The 12,625-nt window shown below is 41.6% G+C and overlaps 1 protein-coding gene across 1 annotated transcript; it reads left to right on the top strand.

Annotated features, from left to right (window-relative positions):
- Positions 1-237: 237 nt before the first annotated feature.
- aqp10a (aquaporin 10a) lies at positions 238-12,546 on the top strand. Its single transcript, XM_042105710.1, has 6 exons — positions 238-449; positions 4,613-4,739; positions 7,944-8,081; positions 9,161-9,279; positions 9,711-9,928; positions 12,073-12,546. The coding sequence occupies exons 1-6, from the start codon at positions 309-311 to the stop codon at positions 12,296-12,298; spliced, it is 969 nt and encodes a 322-aa protein (XP_041961644.1). The 5' UTR covers positions 238-308; the 3' UTR covers positions 12,299-12,546.
- Positions 12,547-12,625: the final 79 nt, after the last annotated feature.

Genomic DNA, 12,625 nt, shown 5'->3' with positions numbered 1-12,625 from the left:
AACCTCTGCTACGCGCTACTTCATACTTTACCAGGGGCACAGTGCCCCTATACTTTATTGTATTACACAAAGGCATATAACCCTTGGTGTAAGTAATCTTTATTAGTATGTTGATAATCCTGTTAGTGATTGACCTTTGTTATAGTGACCAGCAGGTGTTTTACAACAGGTCAGCATCAGCCTCTCTCTCTCTAATCATCTGGCATGAGCGCTTTGTCGCTGGCCAAAGTCGAATGATGGTGAGTGGATAAGATGGTGCGTGGTGATGTGTTGATATCAGGTGAGGGTGATCCTGACTACTGGCAATAATGACTGCAGGTGAGGCCAGTCTGCGTCGGCAAGCAGGAGCAGGTAGAATGAAGCCACTAACGTTCCGAAAGGCACTAACCGTGAAGAATGCCCTGGTCAGAGAGTGCTTGGCAGAGCTTCTCGGAACCTTCGTTTTACTGGTGAGAACCTGCCATCCATCAACTTCATTTTGCTTTCAGCTTCCTTTTACTATCAGTAAACACATCAACGTCACAGGTAACGTGAAGTAAATGTAAGTAAGTAAGTGAACGTACATATGGGGCTTTTCTCAATACAAAGTACGCTAAAGTAAGGTCTCCTGTTCTTGAAAGTTCGAACTTGAAAAGTTAAGATCGTGAGTCCAGACTCTGGAGAACGCGAGGACACAGGACGCTCAATTTGCAGTTTGAGACAGCAGCGTTCTTGCCAACGGCAGCTTCTCTCGGAACAGCTCGGGAGTCTAGTCATTTACCTATTGCTCTATTGGTCTACCCAGTATTTCTGACATTTAGCCTACAATAAAATATATAATTCACCAGCTTGTTTAAGTTAATATATTCACTTGCCGATGGCAGGAACAATGTTTGAAGTTCGCAGTTTAAGTGACAGTTATGATTAACGTTAGTTGTGAAGCCTGTAGCCTATCATTACTTCATCAATATCTAGCATTTCCTTGTGCAAATTTATTACATTTTACAGTATATTTCTTCATCAATACACAGAGTAAGGCATATGTCCTCAATCTTTCAATAAACGTCATATTCATTTTGACATACCTTGATATAAAAGAAAGAAAATGCTTGTGACTTTTGCTGACCCTATTTTCTATCTGTTCCATTGAGATTTGTATGATATAGACCCCAAAAGCCTTTTTATTTTCATAATTTCTTGATGTCACACCAAATGATATGGTGTCACGCCATATGATAAATAACACCACAAAACAATCTGTTAATACAAAAATGTGTATTATATGTATTTCACAAGCAACAAAAGACAGTTTAAGACAGGTATATCATGTAAAGGTTCACTTTTAGAAATCACAACTATGCAAAACAGAATGCCACCAAATATTGTATAGCTCTTGGGTTCCCTGAGTATCTTTTGTATCCAAGGCTGTAGAGTGAGTGAGTGAGTGTGTGTGGGGGTGATTTCTGTGTTTTATGTGTGTGTGTGATTCGCAATACATGCAATAGTTGCACATCTTAAATAATAAATGTTAAATCATGTTAAATATGTCAAAATATATATTACACTTAATTATGAGTTAAACATATGTATGAAAAACATTATTTATGCAGGAAAATGCAGTTTCTATCATACAGTGTGACAAATAAATCATATGGTGTGACGAGAAAACCCGGTCACACTATATGATATGGGGTCACACCATATGAGGTTTCATGTACTTAGCATGACATTAAGCAATGTGCTTTTATGCTAACATCCTAAAAACATGCTAACTGCAATATGACAATATAGTTTTAAAGGTAATATTGACTGAAAAGTAATTTTATTCGGGCATTTTTGCGTAAAATGCGTCACACCAAAAGACAGTGCAAAAGGGAACTGAGGCAGGAGTGCCGGATATACTTGATTTTTTTGAAAACATGAAGAGAGAAAACTCATCTTGTAACTTTCAGTGTCCTTCTGAGGTGTTGTTCTTCCTCCTGAAAGAAGGAGGACCCCTACTCCCCAAAGGTCTCCAAACAATTGCCCGTTTAAAAAAAGTAATATGGCGTCACACCATATATCATCCATTTCTGGGACAAAGTGTTTTAGTTAAGGGTGGCTTCACAATATTATGCCTGAACTTTTAGTCAAGCAGACTCACAAGTAGGCATCTGGGTTATCAATATATGATTGAATAAACAGAAAATGAATACATTTTCTTGTTTTTATTCAAAATCAAAATTTGTGAAATGTGACTGGGACAGTCACGCCATATGAGCTTTTTCTGGTTTGGCTGAAAATTGTGGAAAAAAAATGGAAGATTAATCCCATGAATGCTCTGTATGTTCATATAAAACAGCATTTTCTGAACAATATCACCATAGTTTTTGATATATTTTTTTTTATAATTTACATATCTTTGACACATTGGACCAAAAAAAGGCCATGTCATGTCAACCACCCAAGTATAGAAAAGAACGCATATTGAGAAAAGCCCATGGTCTCGAGATAAATTATGTATTCAGCTATCCAATGACAGATTAGGTCTGTTGATCATGTGCATGCACATCTGGATGCCAAGCTTATACCTCAGCAACAGACAACATCCATCACTTACTTTCGGACATGCAGACATATTGTTGTGGTAACTGCAGATCCAGCTGATAGTCAGAGTTTGCAACTAGACTCCAAAGAGATTGAGTAGTGAGAGAATTGAAACTCATTCAAATTCTATATGTCTTGTCTCCACCGTGGGATAGTGGGAAACGCAATTTCGATCTCTTTGTATGTCTTGACATGTGAAGAAATTGACAATAAAGTAGACTTTGACTTTGATCTTGTCCTGAACACTGAGGCTAAATTATTTTGTAGACATTTTTTACTCTTGTGACTGAGTCATGTATGAGGTCTTGATTTGTTTATTTTCTGTCATAGAGCCTCACGAGTCCTCTGCGTTTTTTGTTTACAGAGTTGAGCTCATATAGTGCACTATCCTATGATACAGTTTACAGAGTTGAGCTCATATAGTGCACTATCCTATGATACAGTTTATATAGTTAATCTCATATAGTGCACTATCCTATGATACAGTTTACAGAGTTGAGCATATAGTGCACTATCCTATGATACCGTTTACAGAGTTGAGCTCATATAGTGCACTATCCTATGATACAGTTTATATAGTTAATCTCATATAGTGCACTATCCTATGATACAGTTTACAGAGTTGAGCTCATATAGTGCACTATCCTATGATACAGTTTATATAGTTAATCTCATATAGTGCACTATCCTATGATACAGTTTACAGAGTTGAGCTCATATAATGCACTATCCTATGATACAGTTTACGGATGTCTGTGCCCAATGAATGTTTTCACCACTAAATTATGAATTTGCAACCTCCCTGGAGTTGGCCTGCCATGGGGAAACTGCCCGTTTGCTGCAAAGAGTATAGGATAAAAAAAAAAAAAGTACTTATATAAGCTATGATTGAGGCACCAGATTACTTATTCAGCCTTATTCCAATTAAATTAGTGTACATTTTGTTTGTGTATATAACGTCTTTGCCACCTAGGGCTGCCTCTGTAATATCCTGTTGGCTGTAATCACTGTCTTTATGAGTTTATGAGCCATATATGTTCCGTGCAGTTAGTGTATTGTGTGCTGCAGAGTTATTGAATGTGCTCATGGTTATTGAGCTTGTTATCTAAACTATGTCAGCACTTTTTTTTTTTTTTTTTTTTTGAGGATGTTTAGCTGTTTAACACAGTAATGTATTAATGAGTTGAATGGAAGTTTTTTTCCCTCTTTTTCCTAATATGGAAATAAGTGAGGATAGGAGCAGGCTTCACTCAATGTGTCTACTTTTAAACTTTAAGAGTGCTGGCCTGGATAGTTAGAATACGTAAAGTAGGAGAGAGGCCACACTATGCATATACACACCTTTATTTGCAAATAAAAGTCTATATGCATAGTGTGGTCTCTCTCCTACTTTACTTTACGTCAGTGGTCCCCAAACTACGGCCCGCCACCTCATTTTAGGTGGCCCCCCAAAACATGTCCGTGGTATATAGCATCTGGCCCGCAGGGGAGTACGACATCGTCAAACTATAACCTCCGTAATTTCCCCCATTCATTCTCTATGGCGGGTCTTAACAGTACACATGTAATACTCTTTTTGGTTGTTTTGACGCTGTTTCGCGTTTGCCATCGAAAACGGAATGAAATGTATAGTAGGCTTACCTGCAAACAATGTAAGAGGCCTCTGCTGACTGCATCAGTGCTCAAAGTATTCTAAAAATGTATCAATTAATTGTTAATAACTAACTATTCAAGTCATATTTCTGGAACTTTCTGGTATAATTATTTATATTTTTTATTCACTCGTTCAAATGTTCATACAGAGTTCACAAAGTTCTCATCAGGTGAGTGAAAGTTAGAATGGTGGTCATTTCAGATGTTTCTGCCACCACTTCATAAAACTCATAGTTTGAGAACTTTAAATTATTTGTAGGATATTGCTTGTTCACAACTTGAGCTGTGTAGCCTATGCAAAGTTCAGAGTTCAAAATATACTTTTGGGACTCCCTGCTTATAGTTTTGAGAATGCTATTATTATTATATTATTATTATAACCCTTCTGTCACAGCTGTTTGGCTGCGCAGCGGCTGCCCAGGTGAAGACCAGCCGCGAGACCAAGGGTCAGTTCCTGTCGTCCAACCTGGCTTTCTCTGTGGGGGTCATGGCCGCCATGTACCTCTCCAAAGGGATCTCAGGTACAGCAGCGGAAACCATCTGCTAGCCCGCAGGGCTGCTGTGTTGCTGGACGAATACAGCAGATGGTTTCAGAGTGGTCAACAGTCTGAAGTTCCAAGCCCATCTTAGTGTTCTTGACACTAAACTCTCAAATATCTCTAACAGCAAGAAATAACTCCTTGCATGGCAGCCCCCTTTGTCTATAAGAGGCACAGGGCCAGATGTACGTACATTTGCGAACGTAGCGTTATCAGCGCCATGGACACACCGCAGATTGCGAACGCTGTCAGACCCAAGTTTCCGTCGTATTTATCAATCGTTCAATCATTAGTGTAAACTGCGCCTTTCTCTGCCCTTCTCCGCCCATAAACGCAATTTACGAACGTCCACAACTGAATGGCAGCGCCTACAAGCGCAGTTGAATGAAGTTAACTGATGACAACATTAAAAAGAATCAAACGTTTAGCGATCATGAAATAATAACATACATGATAAGATGTCAACAAGCAGGGAGATAATGAAGATCAGTAGTTCTACTCAAACTACTTGTGCACGTAGGCTATGGAAGATTGGTCAAATCTAGCAAGTAGGAAAGTTTAAGTGAATGACTTGAAAGTGAAAGTAAGACATGCGAAAGGCCAACGAAAGTTAAGGTTGCTTTTGGTAGTACAAATACTTTCACCACAAAAACTGGTGTTCTAAATAGCGATTCTGTTGTCTTTGAAAGGTTCTCTTATTGACGCATTGAACTGCAATGTGGATTAACACCTGCTTTTACATGGCGGAAGTATTTAGGCGCAGAATAGACGTGCGCTTTCAGGAGCAGTCTTTGTACATACCGCAGAATACATAACTAGGCGCTCTTTACTCTTCCCCTCCCATCTTTTTACGCTAAACTCCCACTTTCCCCTGGATCCTCCCATGAATGCATATGCATGACATGACAATCGCAATCTGCCACTTTCAGCTCCCGCGACAGGCCAGTTTGCGCTTTTACATCATTGCGGCCTGTTTGTACATACCTCGCAATGCGTTAGTAAAAGCGTTAGTACATCTGGCCCACAGTGTCTTGAGAGCTTTTAAAAAGTCTAACACAGGGCTCTCAAGTTTTGAGGAAAGGCAAGAGTGACATTCCCCGTCGACAATTCCCCCCCGTCCGAGGGTTAAAGGGGTGGCTGGTCAGACGGGTTGCGAGAATGGGGATGTTTCATTAATAATACTACAACTTTTTGTTGCTGTTATTAATATGCCTTCAGATGTTCCAGTGTAACAGTAACAGAGGTCGTGTCTTCAGCCGCTCACGGCCCTTGAACCCGCCACCTCAACACACACCGGCATGGGAGTCGAGCATGGGAGTCGAGCGCTCTAACCACTGAGCTAAAAGCCCAAGCTTCCAACTCAGCGGTTAGAGCCGTTCTTAAGGTTAGGGGTGAGGATTTACATGCACAACTTACTTCACCAGCTAGCATACACCAGCCCCAGGTCGCTTAACAGTTGATCCAATATTAGTTGTGCAGAAATATAGCCCATCTTATACACACCAATTGAATTTAAATAGAAATGGTAAAGAGTTGTATTTTTTGTAATTATTCCATATTTAGTGTAGTCATATCAGAACCTGAAGTAGCCTACAATCCAAATGCAAGCATGAAACTTTGAGGCCAAGATTATGCTTATATGGGGTTCATATGCAGTAAGCATTTGATTGCCAGTATGCATTTTGGAGAACCCAAAGTCCTATGGGGAGTTTTCATAGGGCATTTTACCAAATGCATGAGCATATCTTGGCAAATAATGGTCTAAAGTACTCATGTTGTCATTCTATATTGATCTACTTTTGCACACAGCATGACAAGACCTAATGCTAGGACTCAAGTCATATCAGGTCAAGACCTAGAGGGCTGAAATGTGGTCAGTTCAAAGATGCTTGTTATCCGGTACATCACACAGTTATTCTAATTGTTTTCCAACAGTGTCTCAGCTTTCCAAAAGAGAGCAGGCATTTGATTATTGCCTACAGTATGTATAGCAATGCCCTCCTAAGTCAAAATGGGGCAAAAGTATAATTTATAATTGCTCAGATTTGCAAAAGAAAAGATTTGACACATGGCACTGACAATTCAATAATGGGCCTTTTCACCACCTCTGAGCATCCACTAACCTGGACCTTTTAGGGAGCTTTCCTCTCAGGGTGAATGAGAGGATGCTTAATTGCTTTTTACCCGACATTTTTGAATACAGATGCAATGATCAATGCATCCATGGCCAGGATATAATTATATAATATGACATGATTTTAAAAGTGACCTATAACAATAGGCTATGCAATACACTTTAATTTGTTTAGTGCTAATAAAATGATTAAGCCTATTTGGAGAGAGAGATGTTTAGAATGTGACAATATGTCAGTCATCTTGTGAACGAAAGTAGGCTATGATTAGGCATAGGCTACTTGTTCTGAGCAAGTTTTGTCAATGAACAGGCTGTGAAACTGTTGGCTAATTGATGCTAATTATCTGGGAAACATTCTCTAGCAGCAGTCACGTTGTCATTGTTTGTGTCAAACAAGTTGTGGATTTGTTGTAACATTAAAAGATGACTTACTCTGTGCTGAAATCATGAACTGATGCTCGAAGCTTCAAGGTGAACGGAACTTGGAAGAAGTAGGTAACAGGTTCACGTTCAACAATCCCAGGATACACGTTTTTCATTGGTTGTTGCGTTAAATCTTACCCAGATACAAAAGTGCTATTTTATGATTGGCTATTGTGTAGCCCCCCTCGTTATTTTTGATTGGCTGATAAGTGGCAGGCTCAACTCCAGGACAGACGCGCTTGATTCCTGCCGGTTCCATATTGAGAGTGGCGCGGCCAGAGACAATTTGGGCGCTGCGGCAGCATATTAAATATATAAATAGTTTTTCTGCGTGAGAAATACAGTGTGTGGCGGGAGAGCGTGACAAAAGACTGAAATGAGTGACTGTCACGCTCAATGCGTGACACTTGAGAGCCCTGCTAACAAAATAAAAAGTTCAATATATCCTACATGGTAACTGTACATGACCCTCTGATTCTCATACTCTGCCTTCATTCAAACTCCTAGTGGTATGAGTGAGGCTCAAACTTTACATCATATACATAGATTATTGTGTTGTTTTCTGGACAGAGGATTCACACATGCTAACGTTCCATTGTCCTATTTGTTGTTGTTGTTTGGTGTATCAGGAGCTCACCTGAACCCTGCGGTGTCTCTGAGTTTCTGTGTGCTGGGTCAGTGTTCCTGGAAGAAGCTACTGCCGTACTCTCTCGCCCAGTTACTGGGGGCCTACCTAGCCTCTTGGCTCGTCTATTTGGTCTACTATGGTATGCTTGGCTCGTCTATTGAGTCTACTACGGTATGCTTGGCTCGTCTATTGAGTCTACTATGGTATGCTTGGCTCGTCTATTGAGTCTACTACAGTATGCTTGGTGACACCTTGACTGAATTTCATTCATTCATCTATCTATCTATCATTCATATGCAGGTCTATCTCACTCACATATGGACATTTTCAGTCTAGTTCATATTAGTGACTTAAAGGTGCTCTAAGCGATGCCACGTGTTTTTTAGGCTAAAACATTTTATGTCACTTACTGCAAACATCACCTAACCAACCGCTAGCTGTCTGTGTCCTGAATACACTGTAAAAAAAAAAAAGATCTCTGTGGACAGCCCAGGCTCCAAAAACGGCAACAAAAACAACCTGGGCAAGCCATAAAACATAACAAACTGTTCCAGCAAATCACAGAAGAGATGCGCGTTTAGGAGAGTTTCAATCGCACGGGAGCACCACGGGAGGGAGGGGGAGGAAGTAGCGAGCTAGCTCTCTGTTTTGTTTGAACGTCAACAGAAGTGACGTTACCCAGCATCGCTTAGAGCACCTTTAATATTTGAGATGCATTTGTATATGCATGATATTACACTGAATATTACTCTCACATCTGTTTTAAAGATATACAAGGTATTCATAGAGATGCACACTATATGGACAAGTGCTGGGACACTACCTGAATACTTTCAGACACATAAAATCAAGCACCCTGTCATGCAGTTTGCATTCATAAACATTTTAGAAAGAATGGGTTGTTCTGAAGAGCTCTGTGAATGCAAGCATGGCACTGTAATAGGGTGCACAAAGCAAGGTCAACATGGCTTAGGAAGAACTTGACTTACAGAGCCCTGACCTCAACCCCATCAAACACCCTTGAGACGATTTAACAAAGATGGCCAGTCAGGCTTCTTGCTCAATGTCAGTGCCTGACCAAATGCTCTTGTGGATGAATGGGCATAAGTGACCCAATACTTTTATCCACCTAGTGTATCAGTTTTTTGTTCTCTTTTTGTTCTCTTAAATACGAATCTCTTATCTTTCTTTTCCCTGGCATTATCTCTGTTCCTGCAGACGCCATAATGGAGTTCAGTGGGGGTGTTCTGACCGTGACCGGGCCCAATGAGACAGCCTCTATTTTTGCCACTTACCCCAGCGACTTCCTTTCCCTGCAGAGAAGCTTCCTGGACCAGGTACGAGACGGCCGCTAGGAGAAGGCCCATCCACATCTGTCCAGTCAGGCAGCTCATAATCAGTGCAGTGCAGCCAGCAGAAACTGACCCTATTCAATGTTTCATTGGTCTGCCTTTGAAAATATGTTACAATGCAGTCACACCAAAGACATTGCTTATTTTTTCAGGCTCACTTGAAGTGTGTCTTCTTGATAACAGACGCATTGGGGCTTTTTTCATTATATTTCATCCTAACCTTGAATTTGGATGAATGCATAACTAGGGTCTTACCGCTCTCTTATCTTGCCTTGCCCCTCTCTCTCTCTCTCTCTTTCTTTCTCTCTCTCCCTCTCTCTTTTTCTTTTTCTCTCTCTCTCTCTCTTTCTTTCTCTCTCTCTCTCCCTCTCTCTTTTTCTTTTTCTTTTTCTCTCTCTCCCTCTCCCTCTCTGTAGGTGGTGGGAACGGCGATGCTGATGTTGTGCATCCTACCTTTGGGCGAGGAGAAGAACACCCCTGCCCCTCCTGGTCTCATTCCGCCCATCGTGGGCGGCATCGTCCTGGGGATCAGCATGGGCATGTCCTCCAACTGCGGAGCGGCCATAAACCCTGCCCGTGACCTGGGCCCCCGCCTCTTCACGCTGACCGCAGGCTGGGGAACAGAGGTGTTTAGGTGAGCCCATCAGCTGGCTGGCATTTGAACCAATCCTATGCAAATCCCTTTCCTCTGGCCTGTTGTGGTATATGTCTCCATATCTGTAGCCAAGCTCATAAAATCTTACTCCAAATACTTTTGCTGGTTACATTTATGCATATTATCTAGCCATGCTGCCCCCCCGCACACACACACACACACACACACACAGATGTCTCTCAGCAGATTGTATTGTGTTGTGCATGCCATTGGTATTAGTGCTACAGTGTGAACAGATTTTGCAATGACCATTTGGACACATGAGCATGCAAACAGTGTGTCCAGAAGGAACACTGAGTCCTCGCTGGTGTCACTAGCTTTGTTCTGTAGATACTGGCTCTGCTCACATCCCCAAAACATTCTGATCCATAATGACCCTAATCGCTATTATTTAAAGCTTTGTATATTGTTTATTAGTTCTATTATAAAATACTACACTTTTAGATATATTTTATGGGTCAATGCATAAAGATAAAGATATTATTGAGTCACAGAATCATACAAAAATGGATACTTCTTCTGGCAACCACATATAAGCTTATTATGTACGTGCACATGCTCTGTCACATCTAAACCCTCATCTAAACTCTGGTGCTACTCTTCCCACATGCTCTGTCACATCTAAACCCTCACCTAAAGTCTGGTGCTACTCTCTCACATCTAAACCCTCACCTAAACTCTGGTGCTACCAGTGTTGTGTGTAACGCGTTACAAAGTAACGAGTTACAGTAACAAGTTACAGTAACGAGTTACAGTAACGTAACTACTTTTTTGAGTAAAAAGTAGTGTAACGTGTTACTACTAAAAATTTGGTAACGTAACGTAGTTCCTTTTTCATATCTGCGCAACGTTACTTTTCCCAGGGACAGATTTGACAGTGATGCTGCTTTATCAGCTGCGCGCTTGCACAATAGGCACAAGCTCCACATGGCAGCCTACGTGACAGAGGCTGGTAGCATGAAGTGCAATTATAGCTCCACACGGTACGTGACAGAGGCTGGTGGCAATGAAGAGCAATCACAGCAAGCGAGACGCAGCCAACGCTAACTTCTGGGGGATGGAGGTAGCCTATTCACATTACTTCGAACTCGTTGAAACTAAGGGAAGGAATGTGAGTGTTAGTTGTAGCCTAGACTACATTGTCCTTCTGTACATTGAGAAGTAACGAGTAACGAGCAAACACTACTTTTTAAAAGTAACTTCCCCAACACTGGGTGCTACTCATCTAAACCCTCACCTAAACTCTGGTGCTACTCTCTCACATCTAAACCCTCACCTAAAGTCTGGTGCTACTCTCTCACATATAAACCCTCACCTAAAGTCTGGTGCTACTCTTCCCACATGCTCTCTCACATCTAAACCCTCACCTAAAGTCTGGTGCTACACATCTAAACCTAAACTCTGGTGCTACACATCTAAACCCTCACCTAAACTCTGGTGCTACTCTCTCACATCTAAACCCTCACCTAAAGTCTGGTGCTACTCTTCCCACATGCTCTCTCACATCTAAACCCTCACCTAAACTCTGGTGCTACACATCTAAACCCTCACCTAAACTCTGGTGCTACACATCTACACCCTCACCTAAACTCTGGTGCTACACATCTAAACCCTCACCTAAAGTCTGGTGCTACACATCTAAACCTAAACGCTGGTGCTACTCATCTAAACCCTCACCTAAACTCTGGTGCTACTCTCTCACATCTAAACCCTCACCTAAAGTCTGGTGCTACTCTTCCCACATGCTCTCTCACATCTAAACCCTCACCTAAACTCTGGTGCTACACATCTAAACCCTCACCTAAACTCTGGTGCTACACATCTACACCCTCACCTAAACTCTGGTGCTACACATCTAAACCCTCACCTAAACTCTGGTGCTACACATCTAAACCTAAACTCTGGTGCTACACATCTAAACCCTCACCTAAACTCTGGTGCTACACATCTAAACCTAAACTCTGGTGCTACACATCTAAATCCTCACCTAAACTCTGGTGCTACACATCTAAACCTAAACTCTGGTGCTACACATCTAAACCCTCACCTAAACTCTGGTGCTACACATCTAAACTCTGGTGCTACACATCTAAACCTAAACTCTGGTGCTACTCTCCCCGCAGCTGTTCTAACTACTGGTTCTGGGTGCCCCTGGTGGCTCCCATGATTGGAGGAGTGCTGGGGTCCGTTATCTACATCCTCTTCATTGACTTGCACCTGCCCGAAACAGAGGCCAGTGAGGCCACGGGTGAGCCAGCAGTCACTGACCTGAAGCCCTGGATGGTCTCAGGCACTGAAGAACTCAAGGGCAAGTCTGAATCGACTGTCATCAAAGAAGAGAAGCTATAGACCCACGTTCTTCTCACAGGGACATGACCAGGCCTTGCAGGCTGCTCCCTCTCTATCAATATCACCCAGAGGCATTCAACTTATTTTTTATAAGAAGTCTGTTCTGTTTTTACTGTCGGTTTGCTTATTGAAATTCATATCAAGTTTAGTTTACCAGAGAGTATCTAGTATACACAGGAAGCAGTGTTCCCCCTACAATGTATTCATCAGCGGCGCAGCGCCACTCCTGGAATTCAAGCGCCACTGCAAAAAGAGTTGCCTAATTAAAAAAAAAAAATAGACGCAAGTGAACTTCAGGAACAGCTGCCGTTCGTTCAGGTTTCATGT

This window comes from Alosa sapidissima, chromosome 10 (genome assembly GCF_018492685.1).
Source record: "Alosa sapidissima isolate fAloSap1 chromosome 10, fAloSap1.pri, whole genome shotgun sequence".
In the NCBI taxonomy this organism is placed as follows: domain Eukaryota; kingdom Metazoa; phylum Chordata; class Actinopteri; order Clupeiformes; family Clupeidae; genus Alosa; species Alosa sapidissima.
Note: the sequence above shows the minus strand (reverse complement) of the source record. Positions and strands in the feature narration are given on the sequence as shown.

What these genes read in the sequence shown, in the direction of transcription:
- aqp10a (XM_042105710.1), top strand. Translation starts at nt 309, where the DNA reads ATGACTGCAGGTGAGGCCAGTCTGCGTCGGCAAGCAGGAGCAGGTAGA. An exon ending in CGTCTATTTGGTCTACTATG is followed by an intron (nt 8,082 to 9,160) that starts GTATGCTTGGCT and finishes CTGTTCCTGCAG; the next exon opens with ACGCCATAATGGAGTTCAGT. An exon ending in TGGGGAACAGAGGTGTTTAG is followed by an intron (nt 9,929 to 12,072) that starts GTGAGCCCATCA and finishes CTCTCCCCGCAG; the next exon opens with CTGTTCTAACTACTGGTTCT.